Raw genomic sequence first — 26,281 nt, 5'->3', positions numbered from 1 at the left:
AAATGGTCAAAGCTGTTCTCCTGAATTTCAAATAGTGAGATTTTGTTGCACCCTCAATACTTTCTGAAGTTTGCACCGACGTTTCGACCCCTTTTCCATTCGCTATGCAGTAACCTCCATAACTTTACCCTCAATTCCTATCAACTAAAACCGTAGTTGGAAAGAGTTTTTCGAGATGAAGGTCGCTACCCTCTGATGAAACAGCGTACATCACTCGTTAGGAAGATGAAAGTTGTGCGCAGTGACAAACAATACACAAAATAATGATTTTATATCATAGGAATAAAAAATGTAACGCTTTCTACTGTGTAAAAAGGCGCAATAATTGCTTGCAACCTAATGGATTATTCAGACCACCATATCATCGCGTCACTTGCGGTCTATTGCTTTTTATCACGTGCTATACACTTTACACGTCAGGTTTCCACGAATCCAATGGACCCCCACATGCTTAAGATGTACCTTGTGCCAGATACCATTAGGCACAGCGTTTCCCGGCGCACTCGATAAAAAACCTGGCGTGGTGACGAAAATACACTGTTACATTGTGAGTTTGTTTGTAAATGTTTTTTTAACACAATATAATGAACTGTAACGATCTGGTATTTCTGAGTACGTATTGTATAAAAATATGATCATAGTATAGAGTTATGTATGTATTTATTTGCAAGTCATTGTAGCTACCTAATAAAGGTAATCAAAATTATATGTGTAATTGTGCCTCAGCCTCAATGGTAAACCATGCGAAATGGACTGGGGTTCAGCATGGTGCCAAGCTGTGGAAAGGGCGAGAGGATTCAACCAATTAGTAGGTACTACAAAGGTTACAAATTATTACTACTATCATTATTAGGAAAACGTTTTCTCAATAGGGTCACTTCTTATTTAACATTTCTTCTTATTTTATGTGTTTGCACATTTTCTTTGAGTTTCTTTTATCGTGTAATTTCAATCACATTTATCTTTATATAGAAGATTTCCGTTGTAGCGAGTGTATTGATTACCAGAGTACGAACCAAATATTTTATTGATGTTAGTTTTACCTGTTTCTCGGGTATTGCATTCTATTTTCCATTGTTATGACAAAAAAGCCTATTGTTGTGTCCATCGACCTGCCAGTTTAAGTAAACCAAGCTGCCGTGGTTGCAAGAAAGGGACCTCACTTGTTCTCGAGTTTAGTAAGCGAACATGCAAACAACGAGAAACACTTAGCAGGATCTAATTTAAGTAGCAATACATAAAAACATAACATGCACAGGCTAAGAATATATTAACAAGTAAAAATTGTCTATGTAATTATAAATACGACATTCTATTTTATTAGCTTATATATGAAATTATTTAACATATCTCCAGCCTTCACATTATGCATTGGTTATGTTAGCGTTAGCAGCGTTGTCAAACAGCGTCTAATAAACCCTTCTCACTAATTTACATTTTGATACTAACTAAAAAGCGACGTTGTAGATGTGGAGAAGCCCTCGAAAGTTGGTCTCTCAAGGGGAGGTAGTTCAGGTAGGGATTGGTCCGCCCTGTCATCCGGACCTGATGTCGGGGCCTTTTCTAGCAAACGCAATTTTGCTCGCAATATTTCGACCTCGTTCTCCAGCTGTTTGTTACGTTGTTGAAGCTTATCATAGCTTTCCGCCATTGAATCAAAAACCCTCCGAATTTCAAAGTTATTCGTTCTGAGTTCTTCTATCACCTGCAAGTTACGCATATTATTAAGAAATGTTCATCATTTCCACAGTGGCCTTATAGAAGCAACATGGCTTACAGCTATCTGACCTGTTACTAAAATTATCTGTGTCAATCTGGTGCTCTGCATTCCTAAAATAATCGACATAAACTGATTAATTTGATATAACCAGTATACTTCCATCCTAGAATGTACTGCCATGTATATACCTCAAAATGCCCAGTTCTAATTCGAACTCCTTTTTACACCATCTGTCTCAGATCAAATCCCACAGATCTGTGTAATCTATCTACTTAATATACCACTAAAAGGTTATCCATCGGTCTATTTGTCCTTCCGTCTGTGTTTCTCAGACCCAAATCGGCCTCGTAAGATATTAAGGTCACTAGAGTATCATTTTGGATGAGCTCCACAAGGAAAATAGCTGAATTGTTAAAGGCTCTTTCCGGAAAGAAGTCTCATCATTGTATAGAACGTAATGTTAATTTGAGCATGCTCATCATATAAAGTGATTCACTTCGCAACCTTTGATTATTTTGTAAAATGTGTGTATTGAATAATTCTTTGTTTTTCAAGATCTACAAAAAGAATGTAATATTGTATGAGATGGGTAATTTTCGATCCTCCCTGTGTTACGAATGACAGGGAAACGGTGGCATTCGCCAAAATGATTGATAATTGATAAAATACGACTCACCGTATTTTATTTTTATTTGTTTTTCTATGCAGTTTATTTTTTTCTGTATACAAATCTTAGTTTAAATTTGATTCATTTACGATACGGTTGATGCATTTAGAACTATGGTTTACATTTTTCAATTAAATTAATGTTTTGCTTCGAGTAAGATAATGCGGTCACGGGGACAACGTAAATGGAACAACGCGAGGAGCGGAATAATTGCAACAATATGAATGTTGCTAATAGATAGCCAGCAAAATAAAGTTGTAATAAAAATAAATTGGAATTGGTATTGGAACTGGTACTTCAGAAGAATTCGAAACGGGTAACATAGATCTGTAACCGGATTATCGTTTATGTTAGGCTAAGCGTGACCCGAACCAAATTTGCAAACGGAGTACGGGCTAAACAGAGCAAAGTTATTGCTAGAAAATAATATTGTACGCTATAATTTATTTAAGGCTGAACGTAAACAAAGTCAAATCAGTTAAACCATAACTAAAACAAGCCCGTGGATATGTCTAGTCTACTTATATATTTACTATGTAACTAAAATTGTGTGTTCATTTGTCTACCTGTCCAACCCAACTTGGATTACGATGATTTTCGCTGGGTACCTAAAGTTTCATCCGGCGAACAGCTGCGTGAAAAATGGAGCCAATCGGATTCATGTATTTATGTCACGTGAGGTCCCACATAAACCAATCAGATGATTAAATCAACCTTCAAACAGGTACGAGACAAACCCGTGCATCTGTCTGTGCGTGAAGCGAGTTTGTCCAACTTTGGTGTAGTTTGTCTTGATTGGTAGTAGAAAATGGCTGGCCGCTAATTTTATACTAAAGGAGTCAACTCCAATGATTCTCTTAATCTTGCGATAAAATCTCTCCACTTGGTCGAAAAAGCGTCTCCTAAGTTCCTATACCGAAGAGAGATTGGCAAAATGGTTTACGAACACGAGTATCCCACTATGCTTTTGGTATCACAAGATAGATCATATCATATTGTGCGGATGAATTATTCTGAGTTTACTTGATGTACCAGATAGCTGGTACAGGTAAACGTTGTCGGCGACCAAGCGTTTGAATACATACTTGTGACACGTTATGCTTTTTGCCTGAACTGCCTGTAACTGGAAGAGGATAACCAAGGAAAAAGGGTAATAGAAAATGGGTTATCAGGCAGTATGGCCACCGGCGCGCCAAATTTCAAATCAATCAAGCTCGAGCACTCAAAAACGTATAGCGAACAGGAGGTGAAACTCGCAGGTTGAGCTAAACTAAGAAAGATGGCTAGCTATCATTGTTACAAGGAAACTTAAGAAAATCGTGCAGTAATGCCATTAAGCATGATTAGAACGAAAGGCTCTTTGGGAATAAGGCGTGTTAGAAATTGCATAATACCATATGAATTGCTTTTTGTCAAAAAAACTTCGACAGCAGAAATGTTTTTAATTTGTATTATTTGAAATCCCTACTTTAGGTCCGAAAAAAAAATCGTCTACAAGTATAAAAGTATCTAAAATGGGAAATAAGCGAGTATTGAGAAAATAATGGAACTTTACTGACCTGTCCATTCTCTAGTAGATTACTTGTGCTGCCGTTTATAGATTCATTGCTTTTAGAAATAGTTTTGTATATCTGTAACAGCAACTCATCATTACGATCGGTTATGGAGTGGAGCTGTTTAGTGAAGCTTTCCCGGAAATCTTGCGGCTTGAATCGGGTAGATGTACCAACACTGTCTGCGCAGTCTGGTAAAGCCATTTCCGCCAGTTCGATCGTATCTGCTGTATTCCTATGAGACAGGAAAAGCAAACGTTTTCCTTGATGTTTAAATTGTTAACCTTACGCTTAACAAGAAGGGTACTTGTACAACTTAAATTGACCTTGATATCAACACAGTACGACACAGTAAGCCAGGTAGAGATTACCGTAATTACGTTACCAAAACCAGAAAGCTGCATATGAGCGAGCTTACTCTCAACTCTTTCCGGAAACATAAAACGGAACAACTTTCATTATATACGCAAACGGCGTCATAAATATAATGTAGCATAGTTCCGGTTTTATTTGGGCAATTCTTAGTTATGAAAAAAAATCATGACCATATGTGGATCTGTACGTACTGGCTAGGCGTCAATGCAGACCAAAATGTATTTAAATTACCTTGTGCTGCAATGAAATACACATGTCGTTTTATAGTACTTCGTTGCACATTATTCGAAAATAATTATAATAAAAAGAAATAACTGATGTTTATTCTTATATTTCGTCACTCTCTCTGGTTTTTCTGTTCAGCGCATAGACAGTTTGCGAGGACTATAGATTTTGATTTTGACCTGATGTATAAAATCGACGTATGCCTCGTTTGCTGATTTCGTTGTAACTCCTGTTTGTAGCACACCACCTGCTTTTGACGATTGTGAAAAGCGATTTGCAGCTGGAGAGATTCTTGAACAGTTGGATCATTCGATAACGCACGAGCCTGAAATACATGTTAACAATATGATCTGAGCCCATAATATCTTACAAATTTTAAAACAAAAAACTAACTACGATTTATTAATAACAATCATAATCATAGTCTTTTTTAGAAATCCTAGTGCAATCATGATGTACCGAAAAACTGCTAGAAAGTGTTTAAAAATTCAATATAGACTAATTTGTAGTGTGCGAATATTTTATGTGCAATGTAACGCCATAAACCAAAACTGAAAACGTAAGAAGGCTTGTGAAGATTTAAAGCCGTTTGCATCAAATTACTGTTGTTAAAAAAATGTTAACAAAAACCTTGTTGAAAATGCTCGATAAACACTTTATTTAGTCAAACACGTAGATGGACTGACACAAAAACTAAGGAGGCAGATCTTGGTAAAAACTAAGTAAACTGTTTAAGTTCTCTTTACGTTTACTGAAATCGGTTCAGTGTTTCTCGTTATAGATTGGAGCTATTTTTTGTTTGGCTTATGAAGCCATTTATTTCTGCCGCCAGCAGGTCTCTTCATCAGGCAGAAGAGTTTGACTCAATGCAGTTGACTACTGCGGTAACGGTCATGTGTTTCCGGGAAAGTAAGTTAACGAACATTGTTAGTTACGGGGCCATTTTAATTAAACCGAAGAAAGCGTAAGTAAAAAATATTGTAACGAATAAATCCTATTTCTATGTTCTAAGCATACAAGCACAAAGGAGTATAGCATGCACTACCCATTTTATTCAAAGTGGAAATTTTGATCCATGGCCAGTTGAACAGTTTAACGTTCAACAAATATTGAACAACCTCAGTCATTTGCCTGACAAGCTATTTACTGCTCATTTCTGAAAAGCCAGTCATCTTCACCACATAGTTTTTGTTCTAGCACCTAACTTACATTGAATTATCAATGAAGTTCACCTTTTCCAGATGTAAGGTTGCTTCTTCGTGTGCCACTATGGCTTCTTCGAAGCGTAAAGCTTTAAGCAATCGATCTGCACGACGCCTCTCGCGATGAGCTAGTTCGATTTGTAGCTCCTCATGTTGGTCCATCATATGCACATGACTAACAGCAGCAAACACACAGTATCGCTGCACTCCATTAAACGATGTTATTTAATAGAAAAATTATGTTTCTTTATTTAATCATACCTGTTGTATAGTATAGATCATTGACGGGGCTTGAGCCGAAATCCGATAGGACTAAAATTAAATAGAATATTTAGAACGAGGAGCCTCTATCTGGTTAATCTCTGAAATAGAGTTCAACATATTACATTAAGAGAAGAAAAATAAAAGGGAACGTGACATTAAAAGAAGAAGTCGCTGTACGCGAACAGTTCAGAATATACATTTTTGGAAAGGAAACATTTAATCGTATTTCAAAAAAGAACGAATCGTACCTCAGGCCACCATACCTCCGCACGATATATCATCAATGACACCGGCCAAAGCTTGCTTAACCTGTTAAGTAAGGCCCAAAACGGCAGAATCAACAACCTGCAGCCTTCGAGAGGGGTTTCGCCCGCCAAGCTCACCTAAGCCTGGCTCGGATGTAACGGAGGGGTGTCTTTGAAACAAACGACTTACCCTTATCGTAGGTCGTGCTATTCAGAAAACAAGAGTTACAACGCATAAATACGTAAGCCCAGTAGTGCAACACTCCCACTGCTGTAGACAGAAATTCGACGTCACATTTCTACCAATAGTAGAAAACAGCTGAGTACTTAAACAACCAGCTTAACATACCGACCGTGGAGAGGGAAGGAACAATGATGAAGTGATCAGTGCTTGGGAGAAGCCCACTGTGCGGGCCTGCCGCTAACAGAAACGTTTAGGTAGCCTAAAATGCTTATTCTAGTACCCTTTCACTGAAAAATAGTTATAAAAGGGCTATAGAAAAGCTACATTTATAAAATGGACGAACAGGAAAATGAAGGTTTAAAAACGTTACGATCATTGATATGTATAATCTGTTCGTTCACGGGCATCAGTGTTGTGTCACTAACTTGAACACTCCCATTGGATTCATTCAATTTCTATAGATAACTGATATTCTAATTAGTCCCAGGATGTTGTTGTCGGCATCTAAATTTTCTCGAATAACTCGAACGCGACCGGGCCAGCGGAGATAACTCTAATATAAAATTGTATACCTATTTTTATACCCTTTGGGGTATCTATTCGTGCTAACATAGAGGCAAGTTTTACCTTAAAAAAATCAGAGTACTGCTATGAATAATATGAGTTTATCGGCGTTATACGAAAACTAACAATCATATACGGTTCCACGTGGCATCATATCCCCTGAGACATTTTTTGCTAATTGAAAATTCCTCATTGAACCATTTTTAATGCACTTCTTACTTTTATGATACATAGCGTGATGTTTATGATGAACTATGGGTGCGTAGTCCTGAGGCCGTAGTGCTTGAATAACGCTCTACAAATATAGTAGATAAACTATGGGCCGATCAAAGGCATGCTTGAACGTTGTCCTAAAACACCTTACGTGGTTCTCTCTAATTACTACAACTAGATCTGTCTTTGTCACAACTATTTCTGGCAGTATCGATAATATATTACCAGATAAATGGATTGGAACTCGTGTGGCCAAGTGTAGCCAGTTGACGAACTTAAAGGAAGAAACATGTGCCTTATGCATGTTCTTTAGAGCTCTCTCCAAATTTCTTCGTCGTGTTAATCTAACTTGCATATCTCGGGGTGTAATTAAAAAAGCTTCATACGACCTAATAGGCAGCCTATGAGCACGAGACAATTCAATTAAAGCGTGACCGTCAGCCAGAAGCCATAAACTCCTGTAAAACATATGTCTTATCTTTCCTTTTTTATCGTCGTAATAGACGATACCGGCCCGAAAAAAACGCATTGTTCACGATTAGAAGCAGTAGAGAATATAACTGCAGTGACATTTGAAGACAGCAAGTCTCTACTGAGCATTAAAACATTTATAGATACTTTTTACGTTTTTTTGTCATTGAGCCTCATTAATGACTAACTAGTTCAAGTTATCAATAGCTCAAGATATAAACCTGTCTCAGCCAATTCGGGCCTTCGTCTGTGAATCGATATTTCAAACAGAATCCTTAGGCGGTAGGTTTATTTTATCTTCGTTTTGAGCGTTTTCCAGTTTCTGTTAAAGGATGAATGCCAAATTTCTGTACTCCTTAATAATACTGTCAACTATTTTTTATAATGGCGTACGTCTTGTGTGAACAATACGGCCAATATACAGCAGATGGTTACTTCAATAAAATCAGCAATAAAAATAAAGCCCGTAGAGATTTCAAGGAGAACAAAGAAATGTCCCTTTGGAGAAACACTGTTAATATGATAGCGATGTGGGAGGGATACATCTGAAGGTCGCGTGGCTGTTACACGTTCTTTTTTTCTTCATTAAAATTCATCTTTTTCCCAATTTCCCCTATTTTATTTATTCCCTATTTCCTAATATATAACTGTCCTTAAAATAATCTCTATTTTACATTTCAGTTGTTGAGAAAGTAACCAAACCCTTTTTTTTGAATTTCATAAAAATTTTTCTAAAATGAATTTCATAGAAATTCTTAATGGTTGATGAATAGACAACATATGGCCCAAACATAATCGAATCTGTCTCATATTAGCAAAAAATTATTCCTTGAAAAGATATCCATCAAATCATCAAAACTTAAAAGTGCAGCTTATCACAAGACAGATATGTTATTAACTTTATCCTACGCCAGGCTTTTTGAGAGAATGTACATAAATATACACAGGTAAGCAATCTGACGCTTCGCCCTGCGGCCATTTTCTATGTTCGATTACTTGGCCTGTGTGATGAAATCAGTGAAATGATATTTCGGACTTGCCGTCATAGTGGTCATATTCGTGTGTTGAACCAACAACCGGCCTTTATCGGCAACTCTGACAGTTCAAAAATACAACGATAGTTTTCGAGGTATTCCAGTTACACACGGACAGACATTGCGTTCTCATATTATAGTACAGCGTAACTCGCGTCCGATCTAGGTTGCAAAAAAATACAAAACGATTCCGAGCAATCATGTCGTTACAAAGAACAATGTTACACTTGGCAAACTATACTTTCTTCCATAACCGGGCCTCACCATAGTGTACTGCTCAAACATAAAGGATGGTGATGAAATCTGCTTAAAGTAACCTCCACTACTCAGGCCGTCACAGCCGTTATCCGGAAGCTGGCCATTCACTAAATCACACTGAAGTAAACTTAATAACCTTTACAGTTCGTGAAGCTCAAGAATCGAAAGCTTTGAAAAAATCTATTTTTGCCAGCAATTTAATGCCTATTTTACGTCGTTGTAGCGTGTGTGTTGTCGTCTTCAACTTATCTGTCGTCAACCCCTTTTGGTCCACGTCACAAAAAGTGTTACGTTATTGCATAATAAGCAATAAGCAACGATCTGGTAGACTTCGACATTTTCTTGAACGAGCCGAGCTATGGATTTTCGAGTTATTGGCTAGTTGTTATTTACTGAGTGCTGAATACTCTTTTTGTGCTCATGAAAAATTCGGGCCTGGTTTTAAAGATTCTATGATCTCCCTGTCTGTTCGTTTAGTTCGCATATCGAAAATACTCCCTGAATTTTCTGAGGCAATGTAAGCATTTCTCCAGGATGAAGTAGGACTGTTACTTGGGCATTGGGACGCCAAATTAGAGAACAGACAGAAACACAGGACCGAGTCAAGACTGCCCTAATAACAACCTCGCATATGCGCTTACCAAGTGCTTTCAAATCGGTACGTACGCTATATTTTAAATTGAGAATAAGATAAATTGTACGATAAAAACTATGGAGAGCTGCATGAAATGATTTTACAGAAGTATACGACTGAAAGAAAAATCTAATTTTTTAAATATAAATCTATTGTTGTTAGCCTGTGTCAACGGCGTATTAGCGGATAATTTTTACAATGATACATAATTTTCATTAGATACGTTTTCATAGAGTTTATTTTTTGAAATATATCGGAGAAAGACAGAAAAAGAGAGAATTAAATTTCAAAAATGTATTTCTCAACAACCGTCTATTGACTGTAGTTGATAATTCAATGCTGTACTATTTTTTGGTGTTTTGGTGGCAAGCTGATGCCCTTCATATAAACAGATGGTTCTAATACCGTTTCTTTAGATGAAAGGTGATTCATGTTTACGGAACATATGAAAATTTTCGGAACACCTTAATGTGGAAGTTTTGGAGTATTTTGAAACTCTTACAAGCGATAATTTGAACGACATTCTCAAAAAAAAAAAGTGGACTTAATAGAGAAACTTTTTCCGTGATGAAAATAACCACTATTTAACAACGTGAAGAACGCAGATAAGTATGTATGTTTTATCTTAAAGAAGTATTTAATAGTTCCAGTTAGAGTTGTACGAATAACTATCGTCCAGTTGCTATAAGCTTCACAGTCTACGTTGTTGTACTGAACGAAAAGATGGGGTATTATATTTGGATCTCCTCCTCTATCAATCTAATACTTTTCTACTTACAAACACTTATTATGTTTCCACTTGTTATTGACCAATGCGCCGCATATACGGGACAAAAACAGTGGCCATCTGTCACAGCTTCGTATAAGCCACCCGCTTGACACTTGACATCAAATACCCATTTTCCCGCAGCCCACCAGTGGACCAACCCAATGAAACAATATTAATGCCGAAAAATCCAACTTAGTAGAGCGCATGTGGTCTTTAAAAGCTAACCGGGATTGTACAGTAGCAATGGGGATTTTCTAATATTTCTTATTGTTTCACCCAGTCGCTTGGAGCTATCTACAATAACAGCATTGTTAAAATGTTGATTAAACTGTTTAAGTTATACTGCAATACTCTTTAACATAGGCCGTATAGATATAGTAGAGGAAAACTCCGCACATGATATGTTCCGCATCGTATTTAATCCTTGTATTTTAGTTGAGGAACTCTTATAGATTGGCATAGGTTTTACGCAATGGCGCTAAATGTAAATAGGAATAATGTCTGGCTTAGGTAATACAGGATATATAGATATATATATATATATATATATTATAGTGATATGTACAAAAAACATTGTATGTACTATTATGATTTTTGCTACAGAAATGATCATACGCCATTTGTGACGTCTCTGCATAGGCTGAGCTGCTCTTTTCAAAAGCGGTGAGGAGGAATTCAGGGGTTTGATGAGTAAATATTTAGTCTCTGCTGTAAAGTGAGCATTTATATTTGAAGCCGCACTTAAATTATAATATAAGCCTTACGTTATTTAAGGATAATTATATTCTGTAACGTAACTCCGTAAGCGAAATTCGCTTCAGGAAAGAAGGCTACAGGGCCAAAATTGACGTGCTAGAAGATGATACGTTATCCGAACTCCACTCGCCACTCGACTGTGCTCCCCTTGTATCAAGAGATGTCCGTTATAGGTTTTCACATTGGTATGAAGAGCACACATATAAACATAAATAAGAGATACGCGCGGATGCTATACGCTTAACCAAGTCTAAAACCGACGGCTGCTTATCTTTGTGAGAGGTGCCTATAAGATCTGTTCTAATGTCAGCATCGCTTATACATAAAATGGACGAATCAAGGATATCGCAGTACAAGAGCAGTGACTCAGGTTTTGCAGTGAGTACGCCTTTCAGTGAGTGGCGGCGTGTGCCACCTTTAGTATGGTTTACTTCAGTGTTAGGTTCAATAAACTTTGATAAATTTCAAAGGAGATTAAAGTGATACGTTTCGAACTGAAACAACATCTTTTCCAACTATAAACTATTTGATACTGTATGCAAATGTGAACTTTATTCACTCCGTGTACAAAGAACCATGCTAGATAATTCCTGATCTAGAAAATTCTACCTAATCTAGAAGTGGTTATCAACCTGTTAGCTGATTTTTTTCCAGCTGATGTGATATCATCTTGAGAACGAATTTGATTTTTGCATTAATATATCAATAGTTACTAATTATTATATAATTATCCTTACGACAATCAACAATAACGGCTATTGATTAAGTAAGGTAGCATAAATGTAACAGAGTAGTGTTTGTTGTGTATATATGTTTGTTGTATAAAATAAACCTCCCGCTGCATGGATCTGTGGATGAAATTCCCATTTAAAAGTACTTCCTTATGCTGGGACTGGTTCATTTTAAAGCGATGCATGTAACACATAAGTGAAGCGTGCTTCAAATATCTGTAAAAGTTATAATTATAAAAAATGGGCTACTAATTCAAAATTAAATGCTGTAACTTATCAAACTATTATCGCCAAGGTGCGTCCCCACTCTAACAGTCTTGACAACTGATCAAGTTTGTTTTTTTTTTTTTTTTATATATTTTTGTGCTATCTTTGCGTGAGAAGTATCAGTGCACTTTACGTAACGGTATACGGATTATTCATTTATTATGTTCAAAAATGTTACGATATGGTTTTAAACTGTACAGCCGTTGAGATGAACCGAATTTATTCCTTCGAGCTTTTTAACGGACGGAAAAAGTTGCGTTTTTTCGAGCGTCTATCGTAAACAAAGCACAATATAATGAGGAAGTTTCAGTTAGCAAAGTTTCCCAATCAAACAAATCCTGATTAGTATTGGATGATCTTTTATGGCACAATTTTGATAGTGCTGTTTGGCCAGGAAGAGAAAGCTTACGAGTGCAAGTTTTATAAGATCTCTATACTGAGTTGACTGGCTCGCGTAAAAGTTCATATAATGACTGTCCTCCTTGTTTGAGTGTTTGGTATGGCTAGTTTGTAACACATAAAGGAATCGAGCACTGATAGAAAAAAAGATAAATTGACTTATGAAATAGGTTATTGAAAACACCTGGCTATTTGAAGATCAAAAGACCACATCGTTTGAGAAAAAACTAGTTTTAATATTGCAAGTTTTAATATTAATTAACGCAAGACCTATAACGTATCTGTTTGTTCACTGCTAATATTCCTAAAACAGTTTAAATATTTTGTTTATTTCATGATATAGCACTTTCTCTATTTTCTTCCACATATTTTCTAGTAAAATTACAAATGGCATCTACTGACTTGGGTGCGCAACTCGAAACGTACAATTTAGACAAGCTTACCTTTATGGCCGAAAAATGTCACAGAAGTTTCCTTGTTGGAGAGGAAAACGGCATGTACAATGACAAAAGCATTTTCCCGAAAGGAAAATCCTGATTAGACGACGTTTCTTTTTCATGCGATCTTGTATGTAGACAGGCGTTCGTAAAAATCCTTGATTTTCGGTTCTTGTATGTACACAGACGCGCTGAAGATTATACTAAGCAATACATGACTATGATCTCTCCTCTTAATTGAACCGCGATTGTCCTATCGCAGAGTGATTCATCAATGAACCATCATTTCAACAAGCTTAGGATGATAAACAACTTATTTTCGCCGATTTTGCGCGGTCCAATTTGAATATGAATACAAGTGAGATCGTGAATTCAAGTATTCTCGTAAAGATTCGGGCTTCCTTAAGGATCGAATGCGGAATAGTTGGCTTACTGCGACCATTGTTCCATAATGTTAGAGCGTTCTTTTATTTTACAATCTATAAACACTTAGTTTGCTTGCGCTTGTTCTTTTATGATAATTATAATAGTAATACTATGAGCAATAATTTATTATTATCTATTGGTTTACGTTCTATATCTATTCTAACTATTTCTTTTGGCTATGAGTGAGCACGTTTGCTATGCAGAGTTTCGAGTCGTAACTCGTAAACGAGTATATTTTGACTAAGTCATACGCTCATGTCAGAAGTATACGTTTGTATAGAAAAAGTGAATTTGGGATTTTCTGCAATTGTATCGTCTTCTTTTTGTTTCTTATTCGAAGGTTGTGGACGTCGGGTTGACTGGAGTGAACGTAAGATGGCAGCCTGTTTTGCAGTGGTATATCGGCATGACGTTCGTGGTCTTCGTCAGCCTTGCAGCACTTATATGGCTGTACAAGTACACGCGTATCTGGTACGCATTACATCACTTGCCTGGTCCACAAGATTGGTTTCCACCAGGGTATTTGCTAATGGAATATGCGCAAAAGGCGGCAAATACGCACTATACGGATTTTAGCTATGGTAGTATGAACACGTATTTGTTACGTAACGTCCTATTTTGTCAACACATTTTTTTTTGTAAAAACATACTAAACAGCTGACAAGAATTCAAGCGCTTTCAAACCTTATCTTTTATTTAGAAAAACTAATCTACGTTTTGATTTTGATTGTGTACGTATAAAATATGCTCGTTGATCGGTTAACGCGTTTCGAACCATAGAATATATGCAAGGCAAAAAAGCTCTGGTTGTAGCTGATCTGTCATCGGTCCCAGAAAGAGCTTATGTAACATGCCAGTTACACTGAATAATAATAATGAAGACCTGTCAAGTGTTTGTCATTTACATTAGAAAAATTGTGGAATTGTTGGACATTTGCTATCTATCGTCTTTGGAACTACTATTGATCGTCCCAATGATTTTACCACCAACTATGGTATAACTTACCAAGCAAAAGGCTAAAGTAAATTAAAGAGTGAACGTTCGAGCCATGGTAAATGGCGTAGTGATTACTCTCAATGCTATCATTGGCTGTTTGATTAGTGGCTTAATAGCGTCTACAAATGGGCTTCCCGACCCATTTATCCTCGATGCATGCATGTCGTGCCATCTGCGGTTCTTTGCCCCAGGATAGCTTGCGTGAGTAACGATAATAGGCTCATTTGTGCGTCGCTGCCACTGGGAAGTTCCGGCTAGATGCTCATTTTAGCTACTTGGCAGACAACGAAAATTATGATTAACTGAAGTTTGTCCCAGTGCTGGTCGTTGAGATGTTTTAATTAAGTTGGCATTTGACCAACGCATAACTACGATCATTTAGCATAGTGTTGAGAATTGTACAAACAAAGACAATAAGTGGACAGAGAAAGTTTCGTCTTTAAAGGGCAACGTATTTCGGTGTTTGTTGATTACTGTTTTTCGGGAAAATATGTTGACCGAAGGCGTGTGCCAGTTTCTATCTAGTGTATGAATATCACTTCTGTTTGCGCTGTGCATAAGTCACAGATAGAATTTGAAATTTGTACAGGTCATCAAAATAATAACTCAAGCGAAAGACAGAGAAACTCCTTAAACTGTCTTTTGACTTAAACACTGTAAATTAGTGTGCACGAACAATACTCTTCCTCTCTGTACAACTGCCACAGCTGAAACTCACCGGATATCTATAAATGCCGATGAGAATCATCTTCTCTTATCGTTTCTATCAGAGTTCAGCAATGCGATTCGTTCACTGGCTAAAACATATGATTCGGAGGGCCTATTCAGGATATACCTCGGCCTACAGCCAAGTGTGGTCGTCTACCGAGCTGAATTTGCCGAAAAGATACTCTCGGATCCCCAGAACATCGGGAAGCACTCCAGCTACCGCTTCCTTTATCCTTGGCTTGGCTTGTCACTCCTTACCAGGTAAGATAAAATAGAGCTATGGAAAATATATATACGTTGCGGACGTCACGTTGTGCACTGTCGTCATGTGTCCTAGTAAGCTTCTCTCTGTTTTTTTACCTTTGATCTTTGAAAGCTTGTGGCGAAAGTAGACCGCTGACTGCTTATATATGGGCTAACGTTAAACAAATTAACGAATACACAATCACTTGGATTGAAGATCATGTTTAAAGTAGGTGTTTCCGCCTTAGAATCAACGATAGTCCCATCAAGTGTGCTTCGTATCGTGCAAGTGCTGCATGATGTAAGTAATAAAGTAATTCAATCAATAATGAATTTATACTATCTAATACCAAGTGCCTAAAGAGCGGCATGGATGCATTTTAGACAGCGAAACTGTGAGTTGATTTAATGATCTTCAAATGATCATGATCTAAGTGGATTTTGAGAGTCCCATAACGGGATGCGCAGTTTTTACCCACTTTATAATTATCAAAACGTAATTATATTTATACAAAGCCTAGTTTTATCAGAGATAATAATAATACTGTTGTGAGGTCTGTGGGTCACCCTCAAAGATGAAGTTAGCGCTCACAAGTACGTTTGGCGCAAGTTTCTCAGGAGCGTGTCTTTTGAAGCGTACCCTTGAGAGGCAAGCAATGTAACTCAACTATACACAGCTTACACATAAATAGCTGAACTTACTATGAAGTATTAGTAGCATAACGGACCTCCTTGCTACATGTAACAGTCTCATTAACGGGGCTGCACGCATAAGTAAAGCCAATAATCTATTATCACCAGTAGTTGTAATTAGCGTCTTATATACACAGTTTTAAATATAAGTAGAAAAAAGTTTGTATTGTTAGTCGCTTAATAGAGAGTGAGTTATTTACTGACTTTACGCGAATTCGTTACTGAAAAACACTGGCTGGCTGGCAGAACTTCTAGCTTTTTTCTCATTTACCGATCGAATTTTTCGGTAAACGAGCGTTCTGTCCTTTCCCGTTATTCCGAAGTTCACTGTTCAACTTCTCGAAAATGTAGACTGCTCGTACACAGCCATGGCGTACGTCCGATTCATATGATGATCCATATACTTTATTTATTGTCAATAGGGTTTCATAATTACTGCTTCCATACTTCGTAACCTATTTTAGATGCTAGTTCTTTGACCATGTTTGTTGGTCCTCGTGTTGCTTCAACTAAAGGCCACGCGCACAAAACAAGGTACTTCTTATGACCACAGTCACGATAGGCAGTTTACTTTAATAAGTAATCTATTTTAGAAGCGATAGCTGGCTCGTTAAAGGCGGAAGCGCTCGTGTTTCACGTATTCTTGGACATACAGTGGGTCAAATTAAATACGTCAGTATTTCCATCCGTAAGCGCTATTGTTAACGTCGTAGAGAATGTTAATTGTCCATCGGGTTGTGGCTATATCTTACATTATATTTGAAATAGGATTGAAGAAGAAATGATAGTGGAGGGAACTTTGTCATACTTAAATTAACAGAGGCCTGTACGCTATTTTCACAGTTTGTACTCGGAACCCGGAACGTACTTCTGAGGAAGGCAAGTGCTTATTCTTAATGGCACGATGTTTCGTCACAGATGGAATTGTCTGCCCAATTGTGTTTGCAGAAACGTATATTATATTTCACTAAAAACTCAAAACGGGATTTAGCCAACTTAGCTTCAGCTCGACAGTTACCGTTGGGCAAGATTCCCTACGACGGTGAAGACTGCGAGGTCGAGAGCTGGGGTATTAACACTCAGGCTCGATTTGTATAAAAATACCATAGTCGTTCACATCGGTCGAATTAATGAGCTATAAAAATTAGACGAATCGGTACTACACGATCTGGGCGAGGACCAAAAAGAGTCGTAGAGACGTTTGCTTTCCGTGCTCACGTGTTATGACGGTAACCCACTATTGCACTATATTATTCTTGATGAAAGTAGATCTTCTTCGATAATCACAAATGATCACATCAGTGAACAGATGCAACTGGACCATCATGACATTACTCTAAAGTAAAGGCAGTGTTTTAATAGATTGTGTTGTCTACTTACTAGCCTAGAGTGGGCATTATCCACTACAACTGTATACGTTCTGAGTTCATTGATTACGGCTAAAATGCACTTTTAGCAATTAGGTAAACAAACAAACCATGAAACAATTAAGATAATTGAATAAACTAAATTACTTGTTTTGTAGAGGCACGTTCCACTTTGCACCGCAAAGATCACGGTGGCAAAAATACAGGGCGCTACAATCGGAGGATGTCTGCTATCCACTATATTCACCCGTTATTTCTCCCACAGATTACCGTTTTTTTTCAGTTCGACAATTTCTTAATTAGCAAAATGATGCTAAAATTGCTTTTTGAAACGCTGAGACGACACTGGAGACCGAGACTTCTACAATAGGGAAATTAAGAGATTGTCACCCAAATGGTAAAAGCCGTATTTATATTAGCTTTTGAAAAAATTGATGAACTTAAATTCACTATCTTGTATTTCATGCTTGGCAACTTAACATACTCCGGATCAGTTGTCATAATAATGAAAATCGATATAATTCTGTCGGTTTCTTTTCGGATGAAGCGATTGTCAGTTAAGCGTAAAATCAATACGGTTCTGTCAGTATGTTTAAACACTTTTTGTCACGCCTAAGTAGTAGTAGCAGTAGTAGCGTCAGCTAACAGTACGTGGACCTTTTTCTCATCTTATAGTTTATCATGGTTTTACAGGGTAAAGCAATAAACACAAACTGGCCACTATTGTGTTATGCGCAGTTATTAACGAAGAAAAATGAACTTACACATGGGGCTAACGGCAGTCTTTGCTCAGATAATTTTATCGGTTGATCGTTATGAAAACAAGCTAACAAGATCTAGATAAGGAAATGGCCAAGCAATTTACTAAAGATAAATTGTGGTAACCAAACTGTACAGGTTGTAAAAAGTATCTTTAATATTTGATCTACTATAGCCGGGGACCTTTCGAACTCTATAGCGCAGTGGCTAAGCTTTAAATGGTAAATGAATATAAGGTTACCTTAGAAGGCGAAGGGGAAACAGGCTACGACCAACTTAAGATCATTCCCCCTATACTATAGTTGAAACCTTTCGGTCATATTTTCCTAAAACGCAACAAACGGCCACCAGCTGACGAAGACAAATGGGAGAAACTCTATTTTTGTTTTGATTGTGCCCTTTCCGCCCAGCGCGTAGTTCGGGTACTCGCTTTACCCAACTAATGTCTTTTTTCCGGGAAGATAAATTCTTCGTATAAAGTAATATGGATAACTCCCAAGGAAGGCACATTGTATTGATGTTTTTCCTATAAACATGTGAAGTCGAATATAACTATTGGCCCTATCAGTCCGATCCACCGCATGTTTTGGATTACACGATTTTTTTTTTTGGCAAATATCTGAACGAGCACTTTGGACTGTGTTGAATTGAATGATCAAAGCCTGAAGGTAGCATAGCAACCACTGTTTTGTTTCATAGGAATATTGTGCAACTAATATAACCACTAGACACTGAAAACCCATCATTATTATTTTTCTAAAAATAGGCTCTTCTCAATTTTCTGATTCTCGCAAATTGTAGGAGTACGGATTTGTGACAATTCCCTAGCTCTGACATTTACATTCATTCTAATAAGCTTGTTTTAAGAGTTCATATATCGTTCAGCTACAGGCTTGGAAGCTTATTAGGCATGGCAACAAAGTAACGAAGAACCCTGAATTTTAAAAGCGGAGGCCATATAAACTAAACGATTCATTAATTAGCCGGGTAAATTTATAATTTTTCTAATTTATTGTTTTTACTTCTCGTCCTACTATCACGTATATATCCTTCGTTTCTTAACGTTTGACGTCAGCAATGTGCCGTCTGCAAAACTTCGGTGCAAAACTCAAGGGGCACAAAATCCCCTACACGTACATATATTCGCTTGTATACTCTAGGCTCAAAGTAATAGCATTATAAATCGCACTACTAACTATACGTTCGCTGTATATAAATTTAACTGATGCCAATATTTTTTAAGTGTGTTTCGGCAGAAACGGATTTCGGCAGATGATCTACTGTATATGAAATTAACAAGCTGCTTCATCACTAATTGTGACAACTTTTCTATCTTTTGAGAAATCCTGTTTTGCTTTGTTGAAATCTTTTAGCACAGGGAATGAGTGGAGACAACGCAGGAAGTTGCTAACGCCGGCATTCCACTTTAAAACATTGGATAATTATGTACCGACCATTAATGCACGCTGCGCCGAGTTTGTTGACTACCTAAACGCGCTTCCACAAAAAGAAGACATCCGTTTGTTCTACGAAATATCAAAACTGACGCTTGACTGCGTAGGAGGTAAGTGGTCATGTTAATTATTAGAAAATACGGGTGCGATCGAAGTCCGCACTCGTCCGTAATAGGAACTACATTTACGACTTTTCATAATGTGTATGAGCCGTTTTCAATAATTTCGTTTCCATCGTAAAATAGTTTCCAATAATGTAGTACATAAGATGTAGGTCTAGAAGTACGTTATGTAAAGGAACTGAAGGAAAGGCACATATAAGGCCATCTTCTGTTTCAGACACGACAATGGGGTTTAAGATGGAGTCATTAAAACGAAAAAGTACCTACAGCTACGCCTTAGCCATGTAAGTTGGTCAAATTGAGCACCTATAATAACTTGTCATACCTAACCCTGTCCATGTTCGTATTTATATATTATTTATTCCCTTTGGCAATATATATATATAGAGTTACCTAATTAGTAACTTAAATATAGGTTTCAGTACCTGGTTATAGCTCGCACGCTACGCCCGTGGGTTTGGCCGAATTGGATCTACGAAATGTTGGACGAAGGTCGAGCGGCGCGACGCTGTTGTGAGGTCCTTCATCATTGGTCCCGAACAATCATACGCGCACGACGCGATTACCTAGTGAACCTTAGTGAGAACACCAAAGAGATTGGCAAGGTAATTTTAACACCTGACATGTTATCGTTAAATGGAGACCATGTTATTTTCTAGGATGGCTTGTATTATCTAACATAAATTATATTACACTACCATTTGCAATTACGGAACAGTCCAATTAAGTATCAGCTACCATGAAAGCGTTCGACTGAAGGTCACTTACGTAATTGGCATGCCCGATGTAATTCTGTCCGCGGCTTTGGCAATAAAAAAGTTCCCAATGCTTATTAAATGCATTCACTTTCAGTTAAACAAGTAAATAAAAAGAAAGGTAAAAAAATAGAACTAAATTGATCTTCTAACATCCTCTTAGTGGAGAGATGTCTAGAGAAGTGTTCGTCTTGTAAATTGTGACCTAAAAAAAGGCGAAATCGTGTAGCAGGCTTATGTACGAAGCAAAAAAACGTGTAAAATATTTTCTTGTAAACGATTTTATTTAGATTTATTTATAAAAAAAAAAAAAATGTATATGATATTAATAGGTAATCTCAAAGAAAAATATATTGTAGAAAATCATCTTAGATGACCATAAACTTTGAAGTTAGAAATGATATATGTGCGTTGTCATACGATATCCATTATGCTTATTGATCTGTGATGACTCCCTGCAGAAATGTTTTTTTCTCTAATTTGGTAAAGCCACAACGTATGATGTCTGTGAAACTCTTAATATTTTCTGTTTCGTAGCTTCTCGAAGAAATGTCATTAGAAAATAACTACTCGCTGCCACGTTAAATTAGCGCTAGTATAACTTTCGAAGCTGCATGTACACTGAGGTAAAGAGGTTCAGCAAGAGAGGGGGGGGGGAGGGGCTTGTCAAATTGAGCGTCCTGCCCAAAATCTATCGGCTTTGCTTAATTTTATCTGTTTGGCTTGATGTTACGCCCACGTAGTGCTATCACGTAATTATGAGCATCGTACTTCATGCAAGTAACGGAAATATTTTGACAACCAGCAATAGCTACTAAAGGTTGTAAAATAGAAACGTTAACTAAGGTGTTGGATGATGCGCTACGGCCCAGTGGAACTAAACGATGATATAAATTCGACCATGGCCTGAAAGGCTAGCATCGACATTTGGCAGCATGGTTGAAAAACAGTGAAACCCAGAGGATGAGCAAGGAAAGCTGGTTTAGAAACCTAATAGCAGATCTAAGGATATGAAAGGAAAAGGAAGGAGAGATAACGTACGGTGGCACCTGTAACGCATTTAGAATATATCCCCATAACAGGATTAGGTTTGTCCTACCGATGAAAATTTCTTGTACTGGATATTGTCTGGTATGCCCTGTTTTTTTTTTTCTCATACACTCCTCCGAATATTGACAGCGATTTTCCGTTATTTGTCAAAGAAACTTCAGTGACGGCTCGTATTACTAGAAAGGCAAAGAAGGGCATCTTGCCATTTTTTTCGACACCTAAGAAGTTACTTTACCGTAAGAACAATGTTTACCGAAAAGTCTATTTTAGCCTATATATTGTTGCATGTCATTAGTGAATATCTGATCCATTGCTATGGACCGCTACAACTGAAAGTAAAGGTGCTACGTGAAACATGCATTAATCTATTTTAAGCGAGGCAGGGTTACTTCTCATATGGAGCTCTGTGAGACTTTATCGAATTTTATCCGGATCTCAATTCAGACCTTAGAGATTCATAAGAAGTCTCAATTAATTCCTTATGGATTATATCTATAACTGATATTGTGCTCAAAAATATGTTCGACTTTTATTACTCTTCATTTTATTTGTACTATATTTTAGAGTCGCATTTTACAAAACGAGTTCTTTCCGGCGGTTCTTCTTTATTGAGCAATCGGTGTGTCTGTGTTCATCGTTAGTTCTACCAATTCAACGCCCAGGCCCGACAAAAATATCTAATCTAAACCAGACTTTTTTTTCTTCAAAAGAATATAATCAATTGAAATTATGGGCGATATTTTAATTGCCACTGTGATAGAGTGGCAACTGAGATGGTGACAAGTTGAGCGCTTTCGTTTAGAAAAGATGACCCGTTCCTAGTCAAACAAGTCCATATTCTCTGTAACTAAAAATTTGCATTGATAAATACAATACGTTATTTCAGCACTAATAATTATACGTAATGGAAACGCAACCGTACTATGTCTATATTGTACCTGCTGGACCACTAAGAATAGTAACTGCCATGTTTCGACATGTTGCCTGTAAAAGGTAACTGTCATACTGGATGGCTGTGTATTAACAACGGTGACTTCGATGAGTCTTCTTTGAGACCTCTGCCGTGACGATTTCATTGATGAAGGACGCATCAGGGTCCTACACACCAGCGATGTTTTTGCCGATAATATAATGTTCGTTAAGACTTTACGGAATGAGATGAGCGTGCCGTTCCCTAGTTAGACCTAGGCCTAGCTTCAATCCTGGGCGTTGAATGCCGTACGCTTAGTTCTTGCTTTGGCAGATTACCAAGGAGCCGGTAGTGCATGTATAACCACCAAATTTAGTAAGCTCATTTTTCTTTCACGGTTCTGATACCAAATGTTGCCTGCGACGAGTATCTCTCAAAAACACGTTTAGCCATGTAACACGAAAACTTAGCAATGGCTTCTGTGCGTTTTGCAGAAATACAATTCTTGATATTGATGAGGCAAGACATCTTCTGACTGACTGACTGAAGACAGCTACGTGCATCTTCATAATGTGCTAATTCTAAGAAGACCGAATGGCGCATTCGAGCAAGGGAAAATCCGTTCCTCAAATGAATACATATAGTTTCATTCTAGTTTGCACTTTTATTTTGAAGTGCTTTACTCTAAGTTACTATGTTTAGCTTCGTTTTTAAGTATTGAGTTAATCATGGTAATTCAAACCTGTGCAGCGCGATAACAGCGCTACTGATCGATCTGCCACGGCTAATTCGAAAAGGAAACAAAGTCCAAACAAATGTATGCGTCCTTTCCGATAACGGCAAGGAGAGCAACTTAGAACATATAGTTCTACGTTGTGAGGCCCTAAACGATGCAAGAAGCAGACCAATGAAGGAAAAACACGCAGCGAAATGGTAAAGCATATGACAAGAAATCCGGTGAAATGAAGAGAGGTCACCAGATGATAGAACGTAGTAATCGGAATAAACGAGCATCAGGGAAGTCATACGACACGGACTTTGGCAACAGTGTTAACAGAAAACAACGGAAAATAGAAAAACAATACAGGACCCTGGTTTCAGCCTCCTTTGAAAGGGGTTCAAAGCATACTATTACTACAGAGTGCTGAAGTACTACCTCAGTAACTCTAGCCTACTGACATGAAACAAGAAAAGTGAACTATTAAGATTAGCTCAAAACCCTGGGGATTTAATGGGTCGGGGTTATCTCCAGTTGTAGCCAGTTTCACATAGTCTGACCTAAAGGATCGATTCAACATATCTTGGCGGCGTTCACGTATGTCAAAAACGTTGCTAATTGTCCTCGTCCTGTGTGTTTGTGACACTAATAATCTTAAACCTTGAGGTACGTATTGATCTTAGCTATTTAGTACAAGATTTTGTTGGTCTTCTTTCAGTACGATCCAAACGCACGAGCGACTCCCCTGTTGTTGAATGACGTGGATGAAGATGATGTACAATCGAAGCTTCCAAAAACGGGAACCTCTTTCTTGGACACGTTATTAGCGATGCATCTCCGCGATCCTAAGCTTACACTCGAACATATTCGAGAGGAGGTCGATACGGTTCTGTTCGCGGTTCGTACTCGGCTTAAGTAGTATTTCGATTTAGTTACATAACACGGTTGAATTTCGAAAGTGTATATGCCTGAGTCATTAGTGAGCTTCTAACGTGAACGCTATTTCCCGAACAAATGTAAATTTATTTTAAAAGTAACATTCTATACAATTTCTATACAATACACTTAAATTTAATAGAATTATTGCACATGTTGCGATAATTTTGTTTTTCCAAATATAACAAGTCGCTAGATATGAAATATCACAGACCAATAAGGTTTTCAGCTAAAGACTGAGATACGTCACCATATTTCAGTGACCCTCTAATTAGGAAATTACCACAATTCGATTGCGAAACTTCACCTGTTTTACACTACATGCCAAAACATTTAACACATGTACATTCCTTCAGTCCAGACCAAAGCATAATTTTAAATTTTAATTTGTTTTCTCTACTTATATCATTTCTAATCTATCTGTACTGTGTCGTAGGGGCAAGATACAACTGCGACTACGGTGGCCTTCACCCTCTACTTGCTGGGTTTGCATAAAGAGAGCGAACAGCGTGTTTTAGATGAAATAGATGATGTATTTGGGGATGATTTCACCAGAGATATAACACAAGAAGATTTAAGGAAGCTAAAGTATCTCGACGCTTGCGCTAAAGTAAGTTTATCGTACATCTATGTTTGTGACGCCCTTTGATGATGTTACTTTAAAGGTACTTTACCACAAATATTGTTACAGTTCATTCTAAAAAGCTGGATAGTTGAAACTAGTCTTACCTGGCTCCATTGCCCGGAACGGTCTCTACAGCACCTAGTTTTACGATATATATAAATGCTGTTTCCATCTGTCTTACGATATCCTTCTATCTTGCAAATGAGAAAATGGAATCCGTGAACTCCAAAGCTAGTGAATAGCTCTGTTGATGAGTTCGCAGCCATTGTTAGGGTCTGAAGAGCGAAGAGTAGCTCCTTTTCCTCTTCTGTTATTCAGCCTTCACTATGCGATATGCTACTGTTTCGTCGTCAGACATTTCGGTACAGCAAGGGGTAAATACAGCAAGCGGTGTCAGTTCGAAGGGTGACGGTCGAATGCCATCAAACACGAAACTTCAGTTTTGCCTATCGTTGGTAAACATCCGGTGCTCAGATTCCCCAGTTGATCGGGATATTGTAAATGATAGTTGATGGCTCAGACTAAGCAGTTTGACTGCAGTGCCTATCGCATAGTTGCTAAGGGTCTTCATTGCTTTCCTGGATTGTTCCAGTTGGGTTGTAATGTTTCCAAATATCGTTGAGGTTAAGCCAAACTATATGAAGAGAACGACTTTTCCTAAGCCTTTTTTCCGTCCAAAAGAAACGAATAGCGCTTTCGAGGCTGCCTTATCGTCTCAATTTTGTGTCTCCAGTCTTCGCCTTACTTATCTAGAGGCCGACATGGTTTCATACTATCGCTAGCGCTTGTTGTAGGTGCAACCTGCCGTTGCTGTACCTAGCGATATCGCTAACATGAAGAATCATTTTTACAAGATAGGGTCGTTGTCTGCTTTAGGGGGTTGGGGTAAGTAACTGATGACGAGCAAGAACAGCAACTCGCGTAGGCTGTGCTACTGGGCAAACCCTGTTGTCTGTTGGGCGCTGGCTCGTTTCGATACCCCATAGTTCTCATGATTTTCTCCATGATTTTAAATGAACTGTTACTGACTACCATTGTAGTCAAAAGGAAATCCTCTACAAATTTTTGGGAAATTTTCCACCATCTATAGAGGTCTTGTCGTCCAACACGATGCAAGCGCCATCGCCTCTTTGATGATGCGTTGTCATAGGTTTCACTCAGTTTGAAAATCTGCTAGTTGGGCGGTCCGAGAATCGTATTAACGATTTCACTTGTTGTTGTAAAATGTTCGGCAAAATCACTGAAATAGGTATGTTAGAATAGAGAACATCTTAACGGTCGAGCACACAACTGTATATCACTTACTATTAATTACAATGACGCAGAACTACAGCATAATGTCTTATGAAAAACAGATGCTTGAATTGTGTATTAGTAAAATCCCTTGAGATGTTCATAATTACATTGCTCTTCCTGATTTAAAAAGCATGCTAATAATATGTTTTAGAAATTCATGGATAAAGTGTTTACGTTGTTGAATTGTTACCCATTAAGGTTCACCAGGACTAATCAAGGCACGCTAGACAAACTCTCGGCCAGACGATTAGTTC

General features: G+C 37.7%; 2 protein-coding genes across 10 annotated transcripts in view; one reads left to right on the top strand and one right to left on the bottom strand.

The window, feature by feature from the left end:
• The window catches only part of LOC111268873 (cytochrome P450 4c3), a 42,569-nt gene that overhangs the window by 13,167 nt on the left and 3,121 nt on the right, over window positions 1-26,281 (top strand). For 2 of the 3 annotated variants that reach the window (XM_086971852.1, XM_022848078.2), the window contains exons 3-9: window positions 13,735-13,975; window positions 15,162-15,360; window positions 19,535-19,725; window positions 19,955-20,021; window positions 20,153-20,342; window positions 23,889-24,068; window positions 24,543-24,716. In XM_086971852.1, coding sequence (XP_086827978.1) covers window positions 13,801-13,975; window positions 15,162-15,360; window positions 19,535-19,725; window positions 19,955-20,021; window positions 20,153-20,342; window positions 23,889-24,068; window positions 24,543-24,716 — 1,176 coding nt within the window. In that variant the 5' untranslated portion in view covers window positions 13,735-13,800. Of the gene's footprint in view, window positions 1-11,322; window positions 11,513-13,734; window positions 13,976-15,161; window positions 15,361-19,534; window positions 19,726-19,954; window positions 20,022-20,152; window positions 20,343-23,888; window positions 24,069-24,542; window positions 24,717-26,281 lie in introns of those variants that run through there. The other variant, XM_022848076.2, reaches the window with a different exon arrangement.
• Window positions 1,294-6,610, bottom strand: LOC111268874 (nuclear receptor-binding factor 2). Of its 7 annotated transcripts, none has more exons than XM_022848079.2 (6): window positions 6,442-6,598; window positions 6,255-6,315; window positions 5,750-5,943; window positions 4,720-4,865; window positions 3,947-4,167; window positions 1,294-1,705 (listed from the first exon to the last, which is right to left on the bottom strand). In XM_022848079.2, exons 2-6 carry the CDS (start codon window positions 6,285-6,287, stop codon window positions 1,445-1,447), a joined length of 855 nt encoding a protein of 284 aa, XP_022703814.1. In that variant the 5' UTR covers window positions 6,288-6,315; window positions 6,442-6,598; the 3' UTR covers window positions 1,294-1,444. The 7 variants fall into 7 exon arrangements, with proteins under 7 accessions (XP_022703814.1, XP_022703817.1, XP_022703816.1 ...); XM_022848082.2 differs by having other exon boundaries at window positions 5,750-5,917; window positions 6,442-6,595; XM_022848085.2 differs by adding an exon at window positions 3,473-3,510 and having other exon boundaries at window positions 1,572-1,705; window positions 6,255-6,610.

This window comes from Varroa jacobsoni, unplaced genomic scaffold (assembly GCF_002532875.2).
Source record: "Varroa jacobsoni isolate VJ856 unplaced genomic scaffold, vjacob_1.0 scaffold_1327, whole genome shotgun sequence".
In the NCBI taxonomy this organism is placed as follows: Eukaryota; Metazoa; Arthropoda; class Arachnida; order Mesostigmata; family Varroidae; genus Varroa; species Varroa jacobsoni.
The sequence above is the reverse complement of the archived record's forward strand: the minus strand, read 5'-3'. Positions and strand labels throughout refer to the sequence as shown.